Source organism: Cyprinus carpio, chromosome B11, assembly GCF_018340385.1.
Source record: "Cyprinus carpio isolate SPL01 chromosome B11, ASM1834038v1, whole genome shotgun sequence".
NCBI lineage: Eukaryota > Metazoa > Chordata > Actinopteri > Cypriniformes > Cyprinidae > Cyprinus > Cyprinus carpio.
This window is the reverse complement of record NC_056607.1, coordinates 21,746,752-21,773,264: the sequence shown is the minus strand read 5'-3', so window position 1 is coordinate 21,773,264 and position 26,513 is coordinate 21,746,752. Positions and strand designations below refer to the sequence as shown.

Below are 26,513 nucleotides of genomic sequence, written 5' to 3'. Positions count from 1 at the left end.
CTGATGCTTTGTGCAAATTAGAGTAAAATCCCTGCATTTGTAGCTCATTAATGCAAACTGATGGATAAGGATTATTTGTAGCCCAACTTGATTTGAATTGCTTTCAATGTTTTTGAAAGGTACTTCCCTAAACCAGAGATGCCTCCTATTACCTAAAATGCAGTAGGCTTGCTACAAAAAAGGTGGAGATGCAGGACATAATTCAAATCCTAATATTAAATAATATTGCATTCACTAAAATTGAAGTACAAATTCATCTTTATTTCAATATTTAATTAGACACTTTTTTTAAACATTATTTCCATTTTCACTAATAGGACAAATAATCATGTTGCATTAAAAGTGCTTCCGTTGCACTGCACTCATACAGGCTCAGTGGGGAAAAAACTTTATGATGCATCTTTTATGGAGTCAGTGTGGCAGCAGCACCTTCCCTCTACCAATGCAGTTATGAAACCCTTTGGTCCCATCAGGGCCGACAGGCTGGCGAACAACCAGGACACTTAAAGACCTCATTATCTGATTGGGTAACACAGAGTCGCCCATCTCGGGCTGAATGACCTGGGCAGCATGTTTACGTCTCTGGACCCAAGGGCTGCTTGTGAAGCACAAGTCGTCTGGGGAGAGCTCACCCGAGCCCTTGTACCTGCTGGAGGAGGATGAACAAGCTACAGTGGGAGAGCTGCTAAAAGGATGTGTGGCCAGAGGAGAGGTCACATGACTGCCAGGAAAAAGCTTACGAGGCAGGAGAGGGCTTCCTACAGGACTGCCAAGGGGATTCCTGTAAGGGTCAGAGCGGAAAGTTGATATCCGTGGGATGGCGAGGGGGCTGCCGTAGAGGGCCTGAGGACGGGAGACTCTGCGGTTGGGCCGGGGCGAAGCAGGGGCAAAATCGGACTCCGAAGAGCTGCAAACAGCCGAATCCTCCAGAGAATAAAGGAAGCGCCTGGACTTTCTATTTGGCCTTTTTAAACTCTCATTGTCGATACCTTCTTCAGACTCTTCCTCCGCTAGACCTTGGCTCCATCCTGGTTTACGAGTTCCACGGCTTCCCAGCAGGACCACGCAAACACCCCTTCCTCCATGCTGCTGCTCTTCTGCCTTCAGGGCTTCGTAGGCCTTGCGTGCGCCATCCAGATACTCATACTCCACCACAGCACACACTTTGTGCCCCAGTTCCAGGTGTCTCTTAGTATAGCGCTTCAACTCCGTAGGGATCTCTTTTCCAGGCCGCAGAATGCGGAGAGATGAGATGGTGCCGTAGGGGGAAAACACCCGCATTGCGGCTTCCATGATGCCTAGCTGCTCCACACCCGGTGACCTGTTTTCCTCATCTTTGACCGGGCCTATACCATCTAGGAAGTTCCAGGCCAGAAGTAGCTTGCTTGTGGGGATGCACAGGAGCCAGTCAGGTACCGGAGTCCTTCGTCGCACCTTGGTTCCCATCTCATTCACTTCCAGCTGCGGAGACGTTCTTGCAGCCGCCAGTGTGGTGCGCCAGTCACGTGTGAGATCTTTAATCTATGAAAACACGAATCAAAGCACACATACAAAAAATATTTTAATGTTAACTATAAGAAATGGTTTATTGGTAAATGTTTAGTTCCCTTACTATATACCATCAAAAACTGTCATTATATGGTAAAATACTGTTAAGTTTGCAGTTTTTAGAAGTGAAAAAGAACAAATCTTATTAAATTTACACACATATTGCATAAAGGAAAATTGTATATCAAATAATTCTCTTTCATAACATAGTGGAGAATCATCTTTATACAAAGTTTGGTATAAAAAAAATCCTGAAACAAAAGTATTGGTGAAAAAAAAAATCCATTTGTTTTTGCACATAGATGGTCATTCATGTCTTTTTATTTGTAATTATTTAAATATTTATTCATTTTTGAGTCCCGATGTCCTCTACCAAGGACATAGCATTAAATTTTAATAAAATATTTTTTTTTTTCAAAATTGTTTTTTTTTTTTCCTTATGCTCTAAACAATGTAAAGACATGAAAAAAAGAATCAATTCACAAAACTTTTTTCTGGGTCTCAGGAGGTTATTGTTTAATTCAACCTGTAAAGCCTAAAATGTAATATACAGACAACCACAGTTTTTTTTTTTTTTTTTTTTTAACAGTTTTACAGTTTGTTTTGTGATGAGACTTCTAATCAGAATGAGATGTTTTTGGTTATTTGATCTCACCTTCTTGAAAGATGTCAGCAGCTTCAAACTAACATAACCCATCTTGTTTCTTTGGACATGTTTTAGCAGAAAAGCATCATCTTCCAGATTCTCATCAGAAAGGTAGTTCTCCAGCTGGGCAGCAATTTTTTGTGTCAAATCATCATTTGGAGGAATCCAGTGACCACTCTCACAGAATTCCTCCTCAAAAACATCAGTCAACTCAGTTGAACTCCTGAAAAACATTTTTGTTTTTTATAATATATAAAAATACATATCTGGAATTAGCCTACCTGCCCGTTTAAAAAGCTTCCCAGAGTGGATTTTTACATTAAAATTCAGAAACTCTTAAAGTTATTTTGATATTTCATATATTTTCAGAAATATTATAAACTTATCCATTAACCTACCCATCCAAACTGTCATTTAGCCCATCATCAGTGTATGAGAAGGGCCCCTTTGACTGCTGAGTGTCTTCACAATGGAAGATGTCAGTAAAACCGGGTGAGGACATGCTATTGACAAATAATTTTGATCTTACAGACACTGACAATACTAAACGTCGAAAATATGTGCTAATTAGTTGTTAAACTGTGTTGTGAAGAGCCTACCTGACGTATCTCCTATATGTTTCGCCGTAAACCACGACACATCACCTGAAGACAGGTGATCCTTTTCAGAATACTGATTTATACGTCCTTACGTCACCATTAAAAACGAGGTATACTGGGCGACGTCATGCTTGCTCTGAAACATTTTTTTTTATTTTATTTTTTATAAAATGTATACATTTTATAAATAAAAAACTATAGTCTCGACCATTTTAAAAAAAGATAATTTGATATTAAATAGTAGGCTGCGTATGCAAATGTGCACTGAACGCAAAGTGCCGTTTGGAACCATAAATAAATGTCGAGAAAAGATTTTTGTCATAACCACCAAAAATTGAGACCCCCGCCATATTATCCAACTAATTTGCATGCATTTGAGAATGAGATATCTCATGATATAGGCTAGTTAACACGTTTGGGAATATTTCGAAAAAAAGGAAAAATTAAATCAAAACCAATAAGCCTACAAACAGATTGTGGCTGCTGTGTGTCACATATGACAAGCAATACAAGCCCTCCTCAAAAATAAGTGCATGACGCCCCTGCACGTAGCCTCTTTTCCCAAGACGTTAATAAAAGTTTAATGGGAGTGTTAATTACTTTGTGATCCATGGACTTTAGGAGACCCTGTAGACTTTATGCAAACCTACCTTTGACTCGACTTGTGTGTGTACTGTGAGGGATGAGGTGTCAAAATTAAGTGCAAAGTGTATTCCAAATGAATAGGTACCACAGGGGATCCGTGAGACAGTAGTGCTGGACTTCAGCCGACCCCCCTACTAGGCTTCCTGTATATTAGGACTGTTACCATTCCTCGTGTTAAGGACAAGTTTTTCTTCACGTATGTGCCATTCTTCAGAGAGCACGAAGGTGTTCTGAAGTCCTGCTAATTATCTAACACTATTCGCAGCCAGTAAACACACTCAGGATAATGTGTGCTCAAGCATATTATAATTACAGTAACTGTTGCATTTGTAGATGTAAGCGACTCGGTGTGACCGGAATTAGAGCTATTGCTGATTAATACTAATAGCCTAACACCGCACAGAACCATTTTCGCGATTTTTACAACCACAAGTTAGCAAGAAATCAATGCACTTTAAATAAAACAAGATGCAAACAATTAATGCACAACTGTTTAAGACTGGTTAAGCAATGCCACCAAAATGTAACTACGCAATAATATATAAAGTCATTGACAGTACTGCATTTGTACTTTTAAATCACCGTAGGGAACAGAAACGTTCCCCTTATATAAGACGTTACAAGTTTATAATCCATTTACCCTGCAACTGGATGGATAAACCATTTTACAATTAAATTATCATGACATATCATCACCAACAGGTGGCAGTCGTTGATAGAAGATGCTTCTGCATATGCAGGCTACTTGCTTGAAACTCATAGTAGCACACTTTATCACTTTTAAGATTTTAATTAGCATTTATTTACTATTAATTACCATTTACAACATATTTCAGCTTGTGACAAAATTACAGTTAACTCGATGTCGTTTCGTTTTATTGCGCTACATAATGACAGCAGGTGGCGCATTAGAACTGTGAACTGATTCAATTCAGTTTGAGATTATTGATTTGAGTTATTGATTATTTGACTGATTTTAAAAGTCGTTTTAGATTCATCTCAAACGCATAAATGCACTTGAAATGCAAGCCATGTCTGAATGCACGGACATGGAAACAAAATGTTATGTTTTTACGTTACCATATTAGGTCATGACAGAATTGACTCTGAAGGCATTTCTATTGAGGAAAGTAAATCGCTGAAACAATTAAGTTCCCTTAAGACGCTGACCCGTTTTTATGCACAGGGGTTTCGTAACTCAAGCACAACAAGGTCCCATGACAACATCAACAGCTCTGATCCTGTGACTGTACCGTCTATAATTAGCCGGCGGAACTGGAACAGCCTGGGTGATGAAAGTTCCAGGTAACCAGGAGACAGAAACTCTACTGCCTTCTAGAGCCTCCGCAGCAGACGCGAAGCAAAACAGTGACTTCTGCACAGATACATGCCATCAAATTTAATGCAACATTTTCGTCAATAACTGTGCACGCTATTGCATCGGGATGAGAACTGGGAGTCACCACGAATGCAAAGGAGTTTCGACCAAGCGGCGTGTGCAATTTCAGGATGTGCCCAAATAGGCTATTATTCAGAAGCATGATACAATCACTATTTTCCCCCATATATGTGCTATACTTGCGATTCAAACCCGAATATGAATGAAAACTGCGTAAAAATCTGCCTTTATTAAGTTTTGTACATGATGCAAGGGTTTCAGACAAAACTGCAACATGCACATCGAAAGCACCAGGGAAACTCCATCATTTCCATAAGGAAATTCCATCGAACCCGGTACAAACAAATTGAAAGCTACTGGGTGCATGTTGTACTTGCTGTTTGGGCAAATATTCCCCGAATCAGCCCACGTGGGGTCTAAGCAGGAGTTTCCCCCATAACCAATGGCAGAGCGAGAGCGAGAAACTTGTGGAACATTTCTAGCCAATCAGAAAGGCGAGCGTTACGCATAGCCACGCCCACTCGAAGGCGATATAAAAACTGAGGGTTTCGCTGAAAGTCGCCAGAAACAGCTTCTCAGACACATCGAAAAGAGAAAAGGAATACTACAACTCAGAGCGTTATTTGGATTATACTTTGGTCAGCACACTTTGACTGGATTTTAATATTTGCGAACTCTTCCGGAAACTTGTGGATTACTATAATTTGAAGCAAAATGACCCTGGAAGAAGTCGTTGGATGCAATATCACTGATACAAAGTAAGTTTTTCATTGCATACACATTTAGTGCTAATCTCAATGGGTATCTTACTATACAGACAACCATCCGACTGTCGCTTACCATAGTGCGCATGTTTTTACAGAATGGACACCGTGAGCCAAGCATTGGAAGAGCTGCTGGTAGCAGCACAGAGACAGGACTGTCTTACAGTCGGCGTTTATGAGTCTGCAAAACTAATGAATGTGTAAGTATATACTTATGTCTGACTTTTACACATGCTGTTGTATTTCGTTATCCCAAAAACCAGGAGACTAATTGCCATTCATTTGATCTACAGAGACCCAGATTGCGTCGTATTGTGCGTTCTGGCCACCGACGAGGAGGACCAGGATGATATTGCGCTGCAGATTCACTTCACGCTTCTTCAGGCGTTCTGCTGCGACAATGACATCAACATCCTTCGGGTGTCTGGGCTGAGACGCCTCGCACAGGTGCTCGACGAGCCGGCCACCGTGGACAACAACGAGCCAAGGGACTTCCACTGCATCATAGTCACTGTAAGTAGACGTATAATTAGCTCATTGCGTGATCATATGCAACATGCATTCAGAGTTGAATCTTAATATCATGTGACATTGACTTACGGTGCATTTCATGCGTTTTCACAGAACCCTCAATGCCAGCCACTCAAATGCCAGGCACTGAAGGACGTGGGCAACTACTGCGAAGAGAGCCGCTGCAAGAACCAATGGATTCCTTATCTGTCCCTGCAAGAACGCTGAACGAACCGCGATGCTTTGAATGCAATGAAAGGATGAGCGAGTCATTCTCTGCGAATGAAAGCAAAAGGGCTCTGCAGCAGCCGCCGTTGACTTCTGCGTCATGCGAAGGGGCTGTGAGAATGAAGTGGAGCTCTTGGAACTGTGCGCACGGGACCGGTACATTCCACCCTGCCCATCCAGCTTATCGTGTCCTCCGTGTGAAAAAAAACAAGGGTGGTAGCGGAGGAACAAGTTGTGGAAACATGAACTGTGAAAGGCTGCCTGTCGGCGCAAGCGGTGCCGGAGAACTTGCACGCGGGCGGCGGGGGCGTGCGATGGGATGGAAAGCGTCGAGTGTGCGTCACTATCGCTGCCTGGGGGCGAACATTTTCAAATGCCGAGTGAATGATCTGTGTATGTGCCGGACTTTAGTGACTATGAACTGCAGTGGCATTGATGCCAAGCTACAAATGGACTGCAATCGCTTCTGTTAGACTGCACTGAGAAGGACAGTGTTTGTGGAACAAAATGAATTCTGTTTAGTTATTGAGAAATGCATACTATGAATTGATGTAAGTTATTTCCAGTAATTTAAATAGAGTAATATATGCATTGCTGCTCTTGTCAAATGCAATATTGTTTCAATAAATTATTGATTGAGAATTGTACACCTCTGTCTTTTGGTTTTGCTTTGGGGGTCGGGGTGGTAGACAATTCAATAACGGGTGACAAAGCAATACAACTGCAAATGCAGACTGACTTCCCCTTGGTCAAAGTTTAAAATAACAAAACATTTCCTGTAAATCCACATCCTTGTAAATCCTTGCCAGATTTAGTCAGGAGTGTATGAGTGAGAGGGAATTACCCCACTGAGGTGTGAATGCATTCAGTGGAAATGTTAAGGAAGAACAAGCCATAAGTGACGTGCAAACACATCAGCAGTTTGCCAAAGGATAGACTTCATATCCTCTTTGTCCTGGAATCAGCGTCATATCCTTACTGATACACACAGTTAATTACGAAACCGTACTGACAGGAATGCAGACTTTACAAGTAATTCATGTCCAGTTCCGTCTACTTTGGCAAGCTCTCCTCCTCCATAAAGAGACTGTACAGGGCTTGCATAACCTCCAGAAAAGGATCTGACAACATGATCCATATAAAATAGCTTTTCAGTAAGTGATTTAAGGTTATATCTTATCACAGGTCTCTTGCGGTTTGTAGAACAATTTCTAATTGTTATGTAGCAGACAACTTGTGACAGTACACATGTTGCACTGGGCAGACTGGGATTGCACAGGGTAAAATGGAGGTGCTAGTTCATGCTTCATCCTTTCACGGCTTGGTCTGGGTTACTAGGACAAAGCTTTAACCATTAAGGCACCACTATCCTTAAGTAACACTCTGGCACACTTCTTTGTCAGCTTTGTTTTTCCAGCTCCATCCAGTTGCTGTTCAGGTCAGGGTTGTGAACTCTTGAGAGGTGAAGAGCTACAGAGTTGCACACAGTTGCTTGTAAAACAAACAGAGCGTCTTATGAGATCCTTCCAACAAAACACCACCATCCTAGAATTTAGAGAACTATAATACGATTCACAATCACATACATGTTGTTATGATATTCTCTGAGCATTTGCTCATGTAGTGCTAATCTGAAGCAGCAAGATGCTAGTATTATACAGTCACTGCCAAAGTGAGGTGATAATATTGATTAAAGATAGATTTGTATTAAGGGATAATAATAGAAAAGAGGAATCAGAGTTTCCGAAATTAGTCTTTTTGAGATAAAAAACATCAAGCATTTTTTTCAGGCATTCCCTGAGCTGATTGTGCGTCTGACGTATAGCCAGTTTCTGATTACGCATTGGAACCCCGGAAACGTCATTGACCATTTAAGGGCAAATCTAAAAAGGGCCGAGTATGTCTCTTCTACTCAACACCAGCGCGAAATATAGTCATTTAAACGGAATTCTCGGTATTTAAAGTATCACATTATACATGTTTGTTTGGATAAGGCATCTCCTAACCGCTCACCGGTTGAGTCGTGCCCAGCGCTCCTGCGCCAGTATGTGAGGAATGCGGAAACAGTGGCTGTGTTTCCATACATGTGCAGCGTGAATGCTGTTTCCCACAAGGTGCGAGAATGAATCATGCTGTTTTTTTGTTTTGTTTTTTTGTCTTATCGTGATCACGGGGAAGAGTCTAGAATGAGATGATAAAACAGTTATTTAAATGCTGATGGCATGCTATAAGTAACACTCCTAAACTTGGACTATTATGGACTTTTAGTTTACTGTCATTTCTCAGGATAGGATATTATAATTTTTTCAAAATCAGCTTTTGTATAGATACATCAGGACCGGTTCTAGATTCAAATCCTGAGGTTGCTTCTGAAATTAGTGAGGATGCTCTAGTAGCATTAAAGGGATAGTTCACTCCAAAATGAAAAATCTCTCATTAATTACTCACTCTCTTGTCGTTCCAAACCTGTAACCCAAAAATCAAAATTCACTCATTAATTACTCACCCTCATGTTGTTCCAAACCCGTAAGACCTTCGTTCAGCTTTGGAACACAAATTAAGATATTTTTGATGAAATCCGAGAGCTTTCTGACCCTTCATAGACAGCAAGGGCTAAGAACATAGATAAAAAAGTCCATGTGACATCAGTGGTTCAACTGTAATTTTATGAAGCTACTAGAATACTTTTTGCAAAATAACTAAAATAATTCTTCTCCTCCACCCTGGGGCCATTTTGGAGAGTACCACGATGCATGCGCGTGCTTTCCTCTGAACGTTTAAAAACAAGGCGCAGTGCATGCATGTTGTACGCCAGCAGCACCGCGCGCATGTGCTGTTTACGTGCAGATCAAAGCATGTGCATGTGCCGTGATACTCTAAAGTTATTTTAGTTTTTTGCACACAAAAAGTATTCTCGTATTCTCGTAGCTTATTAAAATTACGGTTGAACCACTGATGTCACATGGACTGTTTTGTCTATGGTCTTGGTACCTTTCTGGACTTTGATCGTGGTAGGGCCCTTGCTGTCTATGAAGGGTCAGAAAGCTCTTGGATTTCATCAAAAAATATCACAATTTGTGTTCCAAAGATGAACGAAGGTCTTATGGGTTTGGAATGACATGAGGGTGAGTAATTCATGACAGAATTTTCATTTTTGGGTTACAGGTTTGGAACGACAAGAGAGTGAGTAATTAATGAGAGATTTTTCATTTTGGAGTGAACTTATATTTGTCAAAATAGATATGCCAAACAATTAGAAATCAATTATATGCGAATGTCATTCCCGAAACTTGTGCAGCATGTACGTGGTCAACATGGAAAACAAAAATGTTATACAAATTATGAATGGATTATATAGGTATAGCCTAGAAAGTGCGGAAATATCACTCCATTTATAATCACTAAAAGCTGTCACTCATCACAATCTCAAAATGTAATAATAAATTAAGATCTCTACATTGCACAATGAAACTTTTATTTATATCGTGTCTACATTTTGTAATTATATCAGGATTCAAGGGCATGCAATACAGCACTGGACAGTTTTGGGGTTCTAACATAAATGCCTCTGATTGGCAGTTGCGTTCAAGAAATCATCAGTTGTGTCTGTGTTTGGCTACATCGTTCAACGCTGCAAAAACATGATGTAAAAAGCAACCTTTGGTGCTGAGGTTGAGGCAAACACGAACGCAGCAATTAAAGGAGTTAAGCAATTATAATATAACAATTCATGACAGCAAAAATTGGGAAAAATATTTTAATTAACATGTCAGTGTCCAATAAAGTAATACAAAACCAGATCGCCAGTGCAAATTCCAGAATTGACATGAATACACATTGTGAAAATAAATATATAAGCAATTAAGAGAAACACTGATATGCACATTACACAGAAATACATTTGGGTTACTATAAAATACAAATTCTTTTAAAAAGCATGACCAAGAGAGAAGTATACAGGAATAGATACACCTACACAAGCTGACTCTAAAAAGCAGTTCAGTATTTTTAAAAGCACTCATAGGCAGAAACTCTGGGCCCCTGCTGAAATTTTCCCTTCCCATAAAGCCTTGATCTGTGTGCGCTGTAATGACTATATGCCACCCAGTCTGTTTCTGTTTGACTCTGGTCTCTGAGGTCGTCAGGTACATTCAGGCTGGCTGTATAGCGCTTCTTTCCACCTCCACCCAAACCAGCAGCCAAGACGTGATTCTGGCCAAGTTTATGACCCATCCTGCAGAGCAGACCAAATTAAATAGACAGTAAAAGTACAGCTTGTGAATGCTCTCATTTTCATTGCACTGTATAAGCCTTTAATCAGCATTTTATCTCACCACTATAAACACATTGCTCATGCTTAATTAAAGCGACCAATTACTAGGTTACAGCAGATGCTGACAGTCTGTTTAGAGAAAGGGGGTCTATGGCTCGGCAGCTTACAAAGAACAGGATATTGCTGAAAGCGCTCCAGAAATTATCGTATCATTGTTACTGTATTAATGTCATTGACAAATAATTGTATCCAATATGAGGAAAAATAGTTTATATAAAACGTATGTATGAAAAAAGTATGTTGATTTAGTGACATTTTGATTTATGTCAGGTGGTGTAACCATTGAGTAAAGAGAAATTACTACATCTGAAGTTATTGCAAAAACACAATAAATGACAAAAAATTAATTATTTAAAAACAATGATTAAATGTAAAAAACCAACAACAACAAAAAAGTAAAATATCATAAATTTTGAGCTGTGCATTTGGTCAGTTTATGACCACTTGAATATCACAGACACACAAGCAATATATCTAAATTAAAAGCAATATATATCTATATCTATACTTAATGTATCTTGTTTTCCTCTTCATTTAATTTTTTTTTGATTCAGGAAGATTATATATTTTCCACCTTCCACCAAAACTGACAAAATTATTATTATTAATAATAATAATAATAATAATAATAATAATAATAGATGTTTATAGAAGAGGTTTTATTACCAAAAAACACAAATACAATTATAAAAACAAACAGGTATAAACAAATTTAATTTGTATTAATAAACAATTTCTTTGCTTTTGTTGTTTTCTTTATTCATCTTATGATTACTTTAAATCCTTTTATGTAAATCACTTTGAATTACTATTGTGTATGCAATGTGCTCTATAAATTAAATGAATATTGTTACATGTAGCATTTTGTAGCGACAGTAATCTGCATGTTCTCATGAAAGCCATCCCCAGGTGATGGAGGTAACGTGACTGCTGGAGTAACAGCAGGGTGAGCGGTGAACTGAAGGTCTGGTGTGTCTCTTCACTTGCAGTCGTGGTGGAAACAGGGAGTGGGTGAGCTTTAAGAATATGTGCTATTGTACGGCACGCTCGCAACGTATGCTGACCAGACAATAGCTAGCTGTGTGTTCCTCTCCAGACGGCTGGAAAATGTGCACGCGTGCTCAGCCCTAGAGGCGTCACACCGCAGCACAATGGCAGCAAAAAGACTAAAAGATTAAATCTGCCTGAACGTGACTGGTGACTGGAGTCGAAAGTGCTGCCGAATGCTGACGTCAAGCCAGAAAGCTTGTGAGAGAAAAAGGGGGGCGGTTACAGAAACAGAGAGCCTTTTCTTTCACTTGGCAAAAGCCCTGGCTGATTTAAAGTTGCTGACAGTATTTAGTTCAGAAGGCAAGGCTATTAATAGAATGTATTTTTAGCACAACACGGCTATATATATATATATATCTCAGGGAGTGGTGGCCTTGTAGATAAAATAATGGGCTTCTTGATTCTGTAATGGATGTAAAAAAAAACAAGACGGATTCTCTTGCCCCTCCTGTGGTTCTGCTGAATTGGCCTGAAACATTTTTGCTGTGAAAGTGCAACAGAGCCACTCTTTTGTAAGTTGTGTGCAGTGCTAGACGGTTGGGACTGAGTTGCCGTGCATCTTAGCCATAATTATAGACTTGTTTTAAGCCCCCCACCACCCAGTTTAGCCCGAAACTGTAACCAACAAGTCCATCCACACCCCCACACTTACCATATGAACGCAGTGATTCCCATTGAAACCAGTCTTTAATTAAATAAAACCACTCCTATTATACTGACCTCTATGCATTAGGGTCAGTGACAAATACGGGTGTCCAATGTAAGGAAAAGTAACTATATTTTAAAAATCTAGCTTAAAATACATCTGGCAAATCTTAGAAACAAAATCTTAGTATTCAGTTTCATTTCATATAATCAAAAAAACAACAACAACAACAACAACAAAAAACTTTTGTTACCATTTAAACCAACAAACATTTCTTGAAAACAACTGTCTAGTGAAGAGTAATAGCATATTCTCTTGATTTCCTTTCCATATTTTAGAGCTGCTTTACAGCACAATTTGGATTTGTCTTGTATTTCATGAAGTTAGCATCACTGGTTCTGTTTCTTCCATGTTTAAAGTGGCTTTGAAACGATCTGTTGAATAAAGTGCTATATAAATAAAGGTGACTCGACTTGCATACACATCGTTGTAAAAAAAAAATATTGAAGTACATTTTACAAGAAAATACTAGTTCATTCTTTTTACTTCAAACTTAAGTGCTTAATTCAATGTTACTTGCCATTTCTATGATTAATTGCGCAGCAAACAATTTCGGAGTAATTTTTTTTTCTATACCAGTTTTTCTGTGCGTGAGCATGTTCATCTAAAGCATATGCATTTATGCATTTAAAATATTTCAAATACCTAAATGCATGATATTTCAAATATTAATCATATTGCATATGAGAGAGAGAGAAATGCATATGCAATATGATTAATATGATTATTGTATATGTAAAACACACACACACAGCACTATTAGGCACAGTAGATATGCACAGGTGATTCACATCTAGAAATTTCTACTTCTAAATAACATATTATAAACCAGAGATGTGGCAGTTCTAATTTTGTTTTATTTCTATTGACTTTCATGTCAGTGCTTCTGGCTGAATCTGGCCTGCTGTAATCTTTGTTCTTTTGCACTGAGACAGATGAGAGTGTGTTATTGTAAGCTTGCACGTCTGATGTCTTCACTTTGAGAGAGCTGCTGCTGCTGCTAATTTGGTCTTCGTTTGAGAAGCATCGGCAGACGTCTGACTACGAGCGCTGCCCATTCTTCACATGAGTCATGACCTCCTCCAGAGCTCAACAGACTCAGCCTTCACTGCCGCCTGAAGTGTCAGACCATCTGCAGTGAAGACACCAGTGATGCATCAGGAGAACATGTGGTGCGTAAGATAGTTAAAAATAGCTTTTTCTAGATCACTTTCACAAAAGGAAATTACATCCAGCTGAGATATTTATAAGATAAGAAATGAAATCAGATCTAATACAGAATTGCATGCACTGACTCAGACAAGGCATCATAAGTGTAAAATCTGGCACAGTCATGCATCTGACAGAGCTATTTATTCAAAGAACACCTATATATTACAGTCGGCTACGTTTTTAGCAAGTGTGAATCAGAGAGCGATATCATGGTAACAATTATATAAAGCCTGGATCATGGGTGGTCTCATTTAGTGTTATGGGCTAGTTCTACCCGAGAAAAAATTATTGTGTTCTGTTTAAAGTCCTTTACAGTGGGGAGATCAAGGGCAAAATCTCTGTCCTGGTGGAGATTTTATTCAAAGACTTAACAAGCACAACATGGCAGCGTTTTCTACTGGTAATTTAATTGCCTCTTATGGCTTCACACTTAACTCTGTCTTAAATATTCAATATAAGGTTGCAATATAATTTGAGCTTTTAAGTATTTCCAACTGATAGGCTTTATTAATGCTGAAAAAAAATCACAATACACTCTTCATGCTTCCTAATTATCCCGCATGCTGTTTATCAAGCAGTGCATGCCTGCATTTCATTTAGCAAGGGGTTGCAGCATTGCTATAGTTTTAAGCTTTCCAAGTGATGAGAGTCGTCCATGCTGAAGAAGACAATAATTAATAAATGCACTACACTCTTCAGGCATCCCAATGAGCTTACATGGTGTAGTACAGGGATCCTCAAATCTGGCCCACAAGATCCACTTTCAGAGTTTAGCTCGAACCCTAATCAAACACACCTGAGCATGCTAATTAATGTCTTCAGGATCACTAGAAAATCAAAGGTAGGTGAGTTTGATCAGGGTTGAAGCTAAACTCTGAAGCACATTGGCCCTCCAGGGTAAGATTTGAGGAACCCTGGTGTAGTAGGTTAAGCTTTTATATATTTCCAAGTGATGAACATCATCCTTGATGACAAATAACACAGGCACCATTCTCTTTGTGTCTTGCAGTTAATTTGCATGCTATTTCAATGCATTGCATATACTCACTTCATTCAGTAAAGGGTTGCAGCATAATTGGAGCTTTTGAGTGTTTGTAAGTGATGGACTTTGTCCATGTTTTCCTTTGTCCAAATTTGCAAGTTGTTTTTTTCTATACAGCACATGCATGCATTTCCTTTAATAAGACATGGTTTGAGCTTTATGTATTTCTAAATCATAAGCTTTGTTCTGGCAAAGACAACAATGCATGCACTATGCTCTTTATACCGAGCAATAAACTGCATGCTGTTTTTAATGCATTCATGCATTTCCTCTGGTAAAGGTTTTGCTATATTGCAGAATTGCTGTAGTTGGAGTTTTTAAGTGTTTGAAAGTGATGGACTTTGACCATGTTGTCAAAAACAACTAACACTTACACAATATGCTCCTCAGACATCCCAGTATGCTTGCACGCTGTATTTCATTGCATGTGTGCATTAAGTTAGTAAGGTGTTGCAGAACTGCTATAGTTTGAGCTGTATGCAGTTTTTTCATGCATTGCATGCCTTCAATTCGTGCATGACGTTTTTCTTTTTTAAGTTTTTCCAAGCACAGCATGCCTTTCACATATACGCCACAAACAATGTGCACTTCAAGTGTCCTCCATGCTCTGCTGAGGTCTTTCCAAGTTAACTCAAATTTACCAACAGTGGAATTTCACCCCAGGCTTCACTGACACAAGAGAAGCCATTGTTTGGCCCCATGTGCATGTGTCTTTGTTTGAGGTGGCAGTTAATTGAAAGGTACGTGCAAAAGCGGCAGGAAGCCTTTAATGACACAAGGCCTTCATGTGGACGTTTCAGAGTGAGGTTTACACTCACGCCAACAGGTCTGACTGACCCACAGAGTTGAAAGGAATCTTTAAGTGCAGCCCATTTGAACTTCACCCATCCCGAGCCCCAGCCGCATCGGATAGGTGGTTGGAGGGGTTGGGTGGGCTGTGGGACGGGGTGAGAGAGAGGGAGAGACAGTGGGAGTTGCAGGGTGTGGTGACTAAAGCCAAATTGCAGAAATGGGTCTTTGTGAAGGGAGGATACAGAGACAGATTCTGTTAGCGGTTCTTATTAATGTTGCAGAGGTATTCCCACTGGATTTGAGACTAACCGTTAATCACCTAATCTTGACTACAAGATAGATCGAACTTCATTTAAGGACTGAAGATGAATTTTATGCAATGTCTGGTGTGCTTGTGCATATGGCAAATATAACTTATGGTGCATAAAACTAATATTTATGTTTAAATCTTACATTTTGATTTCATATTTCTTTTCCCAAAGACAAAACCATTTATACAAAGCAAAAAGATTTTACTTAGAAAATACATTTTATAAATGTATTTTTAAGAAATTTAATCAACATCTTTTCTTAAGGCATCTTATAAATTACACGATATATGAATTTTTTCACAACTTAATTTCATCATAAACAAAAGTTTAATTAGTTATAATATAACAGTAGAATTTGTACTTTAGATAAAACTAAAATAATTTTGTAAATCAATGTTTAAATTACTTTACTTAATCCAAAGAGACAATTTAGAATGTCAGAATGAGTACTGTTTCATGTTTATTGTGATTTTTTTTTTTTTTAATTTTTTTTATCATTTTCTGTTATGTACTAACTCACAATAATTTCTGCAGCTAGTCAGTATCTACAGGTCCTTCTCAAAAAATTAGCATATTGTGAAAAAGTTCATTATTTTCCATAATGTAATGATAAAAATTAAACTTTCATATATTTTAGATTCATTGCACACCAACTGAAATATTTCAGGTCTTTTATTGTTTTAATACTGATGATTTTGGCATACAGCTCATGAAAACCTCAAAAAATTAGCATATTTCATCCGACCAATAAAAGAAAAGTGTTTTTAATACAAAAAAAAAAAGTCAACCTTCAAATAATTATGTTCAGTTATGCACTCAAGTTATGCTGCTGGGGGCAGCTGTGGCCTAATGGTTAGAGATTTGGACTTGTAACCAGAAGGTCGCAGGTTCGAGTCTCGGTGCTGGCAGGAGTTGTAGGTGGGAGGGAGTGAATGAACAGCGCTCTCTTCCACCCTGAAGTGGTTGAAGTGCCCTTGAGCAAGGCACTGAACCCCCAGTTGCTCCCCGGGCGCTGGATATATAGCTGTGTGTGTTCACGGTGTGTTCACTTCTCACTGCTGTGTGTGTGCACTTGGATGGGTTAAATGCAGAGCACCAATTTTCGAGTATGGGTCACCATACTTGACAAATGTCACGACTTTCACTTTCAATACTTGGTCGGGAATCCTTTTGCAGAAATGACTGCTTCAATGCGGCGTGGCATGGAGGCAATCAGCCTGTTGCACTGCTGAGGTGTTATGGAGGCCCAGGATGCTTCGATAGCGGCCTTAAGCTCATCCAGAGTGTTGGGTCTTGCGTCTCTCAACTTTCTCTTCACAATATCCCACAGATTCTCTATGGGGTTCAGGTCAGGAGAGTTGGCAGGCCAATTGAGCACAGTAATACCATGGTCAGTAAACCATTTACCAGTGGTTTTGGCACTGTGAGCAGGTGCCAGGTCGTGCTGAAAAAACGAAATCTTCATCTCCATAAAGCTTTTCAGCAGATGGAAGCATGAAGTGCTCCAAAATCTCCTGATAGCTAGCTGCATTGTCCCTGCCCTTGATAAAACACAGTGGACCAACACCAGCAGCTGACATGGCACCCCAGACCATCACTGACTGTGGGTACTTGACACTGGACTTCAGGCATTTTGGCATTTCCTTCTCCCCAGTCTTCCTCCAGACACTGGCACCTTGATTTCCGAATGACATGCAAAATTTGCTTTCATCCGAAAAAAGTACTTTGGACCACTGAGCAACAGTCCAGTGCTGCTTCTCTGTAGCCCATTTCCTGCACACGCCTGTGCACGGTGGCTCTGGATGTTTCTACTCCAGACTCAGTCCACTGCTTCCGCAGGTCCCCCAAGGTCTGGAATCGGTCCTTCTCCACAATCTTCCTCAGGGTCCGGTCACCTCTTCTCGTTGTGCAGCGTTTTTTGCCACACTTTTTTCCTTCCCACAGACTTCCCACTGAGGTGCCTTGATACAGCACTCTGGGAACAGCCTATTCGTTCAGAAATTTCTTTCTGTGTCTTACCCTCTCGCTTGAGGGTGTCAATGATGGCCTTCTGGACAGCAGTCAGGTCGGCAGTAATGAACCAGGCTGGGAGTTTTTAAAAGCCTCAGGAATCTTTTGCAGGTGTTTAGAGTTAATTAGTTGATTCAGATGATTAGGTTAATAGCTCGTTTAGAGAACCTTTTCATGATATGCTAATTTTTTGAGAAGGACCTGTAGACATCAACCCTCTGCTTTCAAATGAAAATACTATTTAAACTTTTACTAATACCATGGAAAAGTGAAAATACTGTTTAAACTTTTTCCCCCAATGGGCATTTGCTCTTAGACTGAACTGAACAAAATCATCATTTAGACAATTATAAAATGCACTTTTTTTCAGATTGGTGCAATGCCTTGCCCCATAGACTTCCATGGAAAGTGCATTGCTATAAACACAAAACAAACCAACTTTCTCTCACCACAACTCAGACGCAAAGTCTTGTAAGTTCGTGTCATTCTGCCTAACAAAACCCCAATAGTTAGATTCATGTGCTCTGTGTATTTTCCAAACTTGTAGAATCTATATAGTTAAATGCACAGTAGAGAGACGTAAAATGCAGGATAGGCTTATAAAATGTCAAGATGACAAAACTGCTCCAAAGATTGTATATTTTGCTCTTGAATTGGTAGCTATGTGTCCAGAGTTTCTGAGTTATAATTATGATCAAAGAGACTTATCCCCCGACCTCAAACTCAGGGCTGACTCAATGCAACTTACCGACACTAAAAATAGAAACGACCCCATTGCCATGCACACACACCCTCTTGTTAGCCCTATTTTCTGACCAACAAAGAGAAGACGGGAGGGGTGGTGTGCATGTGCATGGTTTTGTATGGGGGTATGGAAGAGTAGCACTGGAAAGTTGACTCATTCAATTGTCCCACAATTGCTCTTGCTGCCCGAAACTCTGGCATCCAGAAACCAGAATCCCTGCTCCATTTTTCAGGATATGTTTAGCACTTTCAATGGCTCCCAATGGAGAGCTGCTCAGTAAGGTGAGGAAGAATGTGCAAAACAGAAAGGCCAGAACATTCCAGACAGGTTTGCGTACAGTGGCTACGACTGGGAAACATGTTAATCTGCTTATTTATGGACGCTCAGAAAGATCCCTGGCTGACTCACTCATCCCACAGGCTGGGAAAAGTGTCTGGACAGAAAGTGCTTCCACCCGATCATCATAGGAGTAACGACCACCTCACTACTGGAACTAAATAAACTTCATACAGAAGCTTGAAATGGAAACGGGTGCTTCAGTAGAATAACCACAACAACACAACCCTCCTCTCAGGTTAGAAATGTGGTGAGAAGCTTGATATTTAAATAATTTTGTTCATCTACAGACTTTGGCTAAACCCAAACCGCCCTAATACGCCTATCTGGCCTGCACACAATCAAACCCTTCTCGGAAGGGCGCCGATCTAAATGTGGGGATGCATCGACCAGACAGCTTCTCCCTTCTCCCTCATTTTCAATATAAAAATATGTGTCTATGCCTAAACGCTGATCCCACATAAATGTCACAGCCTTCTAAATTAGTACCAAGCTGCATACTGAAACAATCATATCTGATATTATGTTAAATGGGATATTTATGGCCATAACAAGACAGTGTGTAGTGACAAATCTGAAAGCAAGAAACCGCAATGAAAGCTTTTTCTTTATATTCATTCACACACACATATATAGAGTCTGGTTCCATATTTTTAAGATTATACTATTTAAATCAATGTGATAAATGAGTTTGGTTAAAAGTAATCTAAAAGTAATCTACGAGTAGTTACCTAAAATGTGTAATGTAATTACAATTTCTGTCATGTAATTTGGAATCAAAAAACAGACTACAATTTGTAAGTAATCTATTTGTGGTGAAAAAATACATTACTTTTGATGCTGAACAGAGAATTCCACCAATCAGAGAGTTGCAGCGAGCAAAGAGCACCAAACATGATCTTTAGCTACGCCCACTAACCGAGTTGGCCTCTTTACACTTTGTAAATACTTAAGTAATTTGTATACATGTGTATTACGCAATAAACTGAAAATATATTGTTTTATGGATACAAGCAAGAATTTTAGATATTTCTCTGTCAGTCTTTTAAAACACTCTCACTTATTCATTTTATCTTATTTCCAAACACCATCAAACCCATTAAGCACTGACTTATACCTTTTTCTTTTTTACTGATTTTCATATACTTGCTTTGAATCAAATTTTGCAATGTTGTCATTCTCCTCATAGCTGGTTGGTTTGGTTCATGGCTAATTAATGAAGACTTGTTGATGTCTCTAATTTGAACTCAGCTATGGGTTCAAGACAAGTCAAAGTGAGAAAGATTAATCTGGGAACTTTGAGAAAACCTGACACATGATGTGTCTTTCAAATCAAAAGTGCCTAAAATGAGTTTGTAGTATGAGAGTTTTACAAGTATCCGAGTTTCTCTTGATTTACACAGAAAACAGAACTGAGACTGAGAGATGTCCTAAACATCTGCAGTGTCTACGCTGATAGTGACTAGTCGGAAATGCGAAAGGGTCATAAAGTCTAAACACATTTTTGAGATATTATCAGATATAAATGTGGGCAATAATTTAGCCAATTTTGCCTTCTGGGTTTGTAATTAACTTTTTTTTTTCTGGCCACATTTTTTTTAACCATCTTTTAAATATATGATAAATAAATGTTTTTAAACAGCAAAGCTCAATTAAATATATTTTTGAAATGGAAAACATATTTAGTTTCAAATTCATTTACCAAAATATATTTCAAAATGTATTTCAGGGGCAATAAAATACATTTCCAATCTTACGGTAGCCTACATTTAGGCTTTATTCATTATGTATTTTTCATTCAAATGTGTTATTTGTTCACACGTGTAAAAGACAACAAATAATGTGACATCTGAATCTCTTTTTCTTGGATTTAAATATATGGAATCCAAAATATATTTTAAAAAGCCTTTAAAAATGCATTAACATAAAAAAAAAAAAATCCCTATATACTCAGTGGACATGTTATGCATCAACTACTCAAATATCTCAACCCCCACCTCACCAAAAAAAAACTTTTAATAAATCTAAAAACATAAAAAAATAACTTTTGATTAGAGCTAGCCAACCCTGAAAAATGCCCAGAAATTCACAGAAATTGTTATCCCCTTGAAATATAATTTGCACACTGTCCGTAGTGATGATTGTGTTTAGGGAAGTGAGGAGGTGAAGAGGTCAAGCCATAGTGTGACTGTTTAGTTAGAAACAGGACAGCCAGGTGTGATTGAATCTGGTACCTCCCATTTTTAAAGAAGACATGCAGCTGTTGCCATTTAACAGCATCACTCTGCCAACACACCTGCTGCTGACCACACACACACACACGCACACACACGCACACACGCACATACGCACACCCACGCACATACGCACACCCACACACATGTGCACACACACACACACTCACACTGATGTCACTGTGTGGTCAGCAGAAACTCAGAGATCAGCCATGACACGATCCTTCCTGCAGACAGCAGACATCAGCATTCTCACAGCCTACAGCACATTTACCACTGCAACAGCATGCGTCACTTCAGGAAAAATGTTTGCCTTGACATTTTACATAGTAACTGTCACTGACTAGCATGAAAAGAAAGTGTTGCTTCAATCAGTAAATCTGTTACTCAGTTTCTATTCCTGACAGAGTTCTACATAAATTACAGATCTGTGTGCTTATATGTGCATTTTTTAGTTCTCTTGAATATACACGACCGATATGCATGCACAGGGTGATGCTGTCATTTTAAACTGTCTAATATGAACCTGAATATGATGTTGAATATGATGCAAAGGCAGCTACCTTCTAAGACAGCATGCTAACTGCTAAATTTGACATTAGCATGTTGTTTGCTAATGACGTTACATTCAGATAATTAAAAAAAAAAAAAAACATACTGGTGAAAAATATCGACATGTTGCTTGGGTAATGACGTGAAAATCTAATAAGCATAATATTGGAAAAGTATTAGCATTTTGAAAAAAAACTAATGACCTAATACTCATTAGCAAATTGCTGGCTTTCCACTCTAATAAACGTAATACATGCTAGTGAATAACATAGCATGTTGCTACGCTAATCTTATGATACTTTGATAAGCATAGAAACACACCGTAGTGAAGAACATTAGCATGCTAATCTAATGAAGTAGCTAATGACATTATACTCTGATAAGCATAAAACACATAATGAAAAACATGAGTCATGTTGCTAAGCTAATGGCTTTCCACTCTAAAAACGTAACACATGCTAGTGAATAACATAGCATGTTGCTATACGCTAATGTTATGATATTTTGATAAACACACTGTAATGAAGAACATTAGAATGCTAAGCTAATGCAGTGATATACTACGCCTACAAAACAACAATTAAATAGTATTCAAACAGAAATTAAACATCAAGAGATTTGAAACATTAAACATGAGCTCTAACTCTGTGGAGCACCATAATATGACACTAAAAGTAAGAACGTCAGATCAGTTTATGGTTTACACCACTACATTTCACAACGGATCAGCTATTCATTAAGTCATTTTTACATTTAGTCATTTAGTCATTTAGCAGACGCTTTTATCCAAAGCGACTTACAAATGAGGACAATGGAAGCAATCAAAATCAACAAAAGAGCAATGATATATAAGTGCATGAATATATATTCTAGGAAAATCATCGCTTAGATAATCAAATAATTCTGGTGGGGCAGATATTCATCAAAAACACAAATGTTCTGTTCTAGATCATTAAGCGTCAAACACATTAGGGAAGTAGTGAAGTACACTGCGAACTCTAGGTGCGTCCCAATTCACATACTTATGCACTGTTTTTTAGTATAAATGGTGTGATTAGTGAGTTCACTCTGAAAAAAAAAAAAAAAAAAAAAAAAGTTACACTTTAAAAATCTGGATGATGCACTAAACCAGAAAAAAACAAAGGGTGGCTTGTTGGACAATTCATGCTCTTCATGGTTACAGCTATGATGTTGAATGACAAAATAACCTTATATAATCCATACCCTACAGCACATAATGCTTATTGTATAGTATATAATTTAGGATTAACAACTAATTAACAACTCCTGGCTGTTAGATAAATGACACAAATGTAAAAACTGAAGGTAAGTCGTGGTCTGCTGACCCAGATGGGTGTGTACAGGGTGTGCAGGATGTTTCAGGGATGATGATAAAGAGTGAAACGTATTCAGATGTCCTAACGACAACTGATTAACTGAAAGTCAACGTAGCTTTTAAACCTCTGACTCAACTAACCAGTCAACTGTTCCTGGGGGAAACGGACTTGTATAAACCCCAAAAGTTGCATTCGCAAGAAAAACCATTTGCAAAATATTTGCATGCGTTTGCATGGTTTGAGACAGTCACAAGGAAGTCCCGCCCTGTGTGTATTTTTTCTGCCTGTCTGTCTCCTCCCAGTCTCCCAGACTTTAGCTCAGCCCTGTGACTCCCTGAGCGTCTCTGTCTCTGTCTCTGTCTCTGTCTCTTCCTTGTGGGCACACCCCAGTCTGCTGAGAGAGTGAGCGAGGGAAAAGTAAAAGAAGTTGCGGGGTAAAGAGAAAGTTTATCAGTCACCAGTGACTCACAGAGGGAAAACCCTGGCTTGTGTGCCAAGATGGCTGAGGGGCGTTACTTTCCACATGGTATAAACAAGACCCTGTTTAGTGCTAATGCTAATGTCTGGTCTTTCTTCCTCATGTCTCACTGCTACAGTCAGACTGTTAATGACTTTCAGACATGACTTCCTGTGCTACAGACATCAGATCAGCAACTGTGCTGCCTTGTATTGATTTCTTAAAAGTCCATCTCGGTTACAAACACCCACTATCACGACTTTATAACTATTTACGCTGTATTTTGCAATCCAGTAATAAAGCTCTAAATCATATGGGTCTGTTGCATCCTTCACAACTGGCTTGCAACTTCTTAAGCCAGCATAAAAGTTTTAACTGGTCATGTTGGTTTATTTTATAGTTTTAGAGGGGTTTTAGAGTTATTCTGAGCACTTTTCAACTAGCTGCATAGATAAAGCAGCTAAACACCATCTAAGCAAGCCAGGAAGACCAGTTTAAACCACCTAAAACCAAGACCAGCAAGACCATTTTAGGTTTGTTTAAGCATGTTTTTATAGGAAAAGATGTATAAATTAAGCTTCCATCTTTGGAAATGTTTGCACCACTATCTTGCTTACTTCCTTTAGCGAGTGAAATGGTCCCTGTGAAAGTAAACCGTGCAATTAATTTGTTGTGAATTCAAATAGCTAAAGTCAGGAATTTGCACAATAATTTTGGACTGGCTGCAGCAGAGAAGAGAAAATACATTGCATATAACAAGATATTCATCACCTCCCACAAACAGCACCAGCAGCTTGTACAAGGGCGTTCTGACTAATGATTCATCAGCTTTTATTGGAGCTATTTACATCAAAGAAGCATGCATGCTTTTGGCTGCAATGCTGTCAGATTTAGAAATATGCATGCATCACACACTAAGAATAGAAGCGATACTCACTTATGCCTTGCCATATGGCATTGCAAACCATTGCAAACAAGAAAAAGAGAGAGGATTCAAAACCTTACTGATTGTAATGAGTGTTGGAATACTAACTTTAATCATTTACACAGCCACAAAGTGAAGCAAAGTCTCATTTCTTCAGAGCTTTATGATTTCATGAGTTATGAAACAATCCATCCTCACATGACACTCATTGAGCAGGATTTCATCTAATATCTGGGACTTAAGGGATTTTAACCCCCCCCCCCAAGTTGAATTAATTTATCTTTGTGGATCTTTATGCATGTTCATTCGCTCTTCCAGGATCCCAGTTTGTGAAGATCTTCAGCAAGACTGGATACATAGGAAATATTTCTAATTTGCAATCTCTTTCTTCATCTATCTATCCATCCATCCAAGTCATGGTAGTCTAAGATTATGACTGGTAAGCAGGAGGTTGGTAGAGCAAATGTTGTGCTTTGAAGCAAGGCAAGGCAAGTTGCTTTGGATATAAGCCTCCACAGTCTTCTAGAATGATTGATCCACAATTTGCCTCTTCTTTTGAGATTTTAGGAGATTTTTTGATGTTCTGATACTGCGGTAAATGATAAATAAGTGAGTGAAGAGTTATCCGATCACGTTTAATTCTTTGCACTCTTTGGTAAAAAACAGATCCCTCAGAGAATTCTGTTCAAAAAGTTCCTCTTCCTGTTAACGCACTCCAACTTTCAAATTTAAGACTTTATTCTTTGCCGCTTTGGTGACAAATGTCTTTCCACACATAAGTTGTAGATCTGATACTTATGAACAGCTGAAGACAATTTGCAGGTCTTCTTAAACTAGCAATTCATAAATCAGTCATTGAATTAGATTGAGAAAATTGCTCTGACTAATGCCGTACACAGGGGCCTCGTAGCTTCTTATCAAACTCAATCTGACTGTCTGCTGGTAACACCCAGCCTTGATGTGCAGCCAGGACCCTCAAAGACTAATCACTACTGAAAAACACTTACCAGCATGGGCTGGTTTGCTGGCAAATACTGAAAAAGAAAAAAAAATTGTATTCTCAGTTCGGTCCTTAAATACAGATCACAGGAACCTTTTGACATGAAAGAAGTGTCAGTTTGAAGTTGTCACTGAGTCATGATTGTGAGTATTCAGAACACAGCTGGTGTATGTGAGTAATTTAGTGTGCAGTACGACTATGCGCTTGAAGAGAGTATGTTCAAAGAAGCATGAAAGGGAGACCCCGGTAAGTTTCCCTCTGGCTTCCTGTAAGAGCCAGGTGTGAGTCAAGTAAGAGTCACACGTCTGATCTGGGTTTGGACACATTTGCTTATTAGATCACAAAGGCAGGATAACTGTTTACAAGATATGAAAGAGTTTAGCTGTTGCACATGTCTATTAAGTAAGCATTGCATTAAAAAGATCAAATGAAAAGTATAATAAAATCAAAAAGAAATGCAAATAACAGAACAAGTTACAGGTCAGATTCAGTCCAGCATGTCAACACTGCTGTCACTCCTGAAACTTTGCAGTGTGTACATAGCAGCATGAATGATAAATCCTTATTTCAAATTCCGAATATGTTTGTACAGAAAGCGAGCAAAGAGCGCTCCCTTTCTAATCAATGAAGCTATCAGTTCAGCCGCAGTGCGAGCTCACTAAGAGAAAACTATTGTTATAATAATAAAAAAACTGTTTATACCGCACAGTGAATCTTTTATGTCACAAACATGCACAGCCGCACATCAATGGGTATCGAATTGACTTGGTACTATAGAAAATGTAAGTATCTACTTAATACCAGTACCGATGCTTTTTTGACAACACTAAAACTATTCCAAACGTGACCGAGATGAATAACATTCTAAAATAATAACTCATAATAACTAATAGTTTTGCCATCATGACTAATGTCTAATTTATTTGTGCTAAAGGTCGAATTGAGATGCTGAAATCTGCTACACATGATGTGCTTGGCAATTCTTAGTAGATGTCTATTTGTGACAGTTTACACGAGGTATTCAGGTGTGGTAAGAGGGAGTGATTGGGTGAGGTACATTCACTTATACATATCTAGAAACCTGCGTGGATAGAGACACACCAAAGCCCAAACAATCCAGAGAATTCTTGTG

At 38.8% G+C, this 26,513-nt stretch overlaps 2 protein-coding genes and 1 long non-coding RNA gene across 3 annotated transcripts in view; 1 reads left to right on the top strand and 2 right to left on the bottom strand.

The window, feature by feature from the left end:
* Positions 1 to 240: 240 nt before the first annotated feature.
* Positions 241 to 2,899, bottom strand: LOC109056537 (la-related protein 6-like). The gene is made up of 4 exons (XM_042734579.1): positions 2,794 to 2,899; positions 2,593 to 2,697; positions 2,204 to 2,417; positions 241 to 1,521 (listed from the first exon to the last, which is right to left on the bottom strand). Exons 2-4 carry the CDS (start codon positions 2,694 to 2,696, stop codon positions 412 to 414), a joined length of 1,428 nt encoding a protein of 475 aa, XP_042590513.1. The 5' UTR covers position 2,697; positions 2,794 to 2,899; the 3' UTR covers positions 241 to 411.
* Positions 2,900 to 5,383: 2,484 nt separating this feature from the next.
* Positions 5,384 to 6,986, top strand: LOC109083117 (growth arrest and DNA damage-inducible protein GADD45 beta-like). The gene is made up of 4 exons (XM_019097941.2): positions 5,384 to 5,595; positions 5,700 to 5,801; positions 5,895 to 6,114; positions 6,226 to 6,986. Exons 1-4 carry the CDS (start codon positions 5,552 to 5,554, stop codon positions 6,337 to 6,339), a joined length of 480 nt encoding a protein of 159 aa, XP_018953486.1. The 5' UTR covers positions 5,384 to 5,551; the 3' UTR covers positions 6,340 to 6,986.
* Positions 6,987 to 10,088: 3,102 nt separating this feature from the next.
* The window catches only part of LOC122138944, a 51,453-nt gene continuing 35,028 nt past the window's right edge, over positions 10,089 to 26,513 (bottom strand). The window contains exon 3 of the long non-coding RNA XR_006155928.1: positions 10,089 to 10,573. This is a non-coding gene — a long non-coding RNA (uncharacterized LOC122138944). The remainder of the gene's footprint in view (positions 10,574 to 26,513) is intronic.

What these genes read in the sequence shown, in the direction of transcription:
- LOC109056537 (XM_042734579.1), bottom strand. Translation starts at nt 2,696, where the DNA reads ATGTCCTCACCCGGTTTTACTGACATCTTCCATTGTGAAGACACTCAG. An exon ending in CTAAATGACAGTTTGGATGG is followed by an intron (nt 2,418 to 2,592) that starts GTAGGTTAATGG and finishes AATGTTTTTCAG; the next exon opens with GAGTTCAACTGAGTTGACTG. An exon ending in TGCTGACATCTTTCAAGAAG is followed by an intron (nt 1,522 to 2,203) that starts GTGAGATCAAAT and finishes GTGTTTTCATAG; the next exon opens with ATTAAAGATCTCACACGTGA.
- LOC109083117 (XM_019097941.2), top strand. Translation starts at nt 5,552, where the DNA reads ATGACCCTGGAAGAAGTCGTTGGATGCAATATCACTGATACAAA. An exon ending in TCTGCAAAACTAATGAATGT is followed by an intron (nt 5,802 to 5,894) that starts GTAAGTATATAC and finishes TTTGATCTACAG; the next exon opens with AGACCCAGATTGCGTCGTAT. An exon ending in TCCACTGCATCATAGTCACT is followed by an intron (nt 6,115 to 6,225) that starts GTAAGTAGACGT and finishes GCGTTTTCACAG; the next exon opens with AACCCTCAATGCCAGCCACT.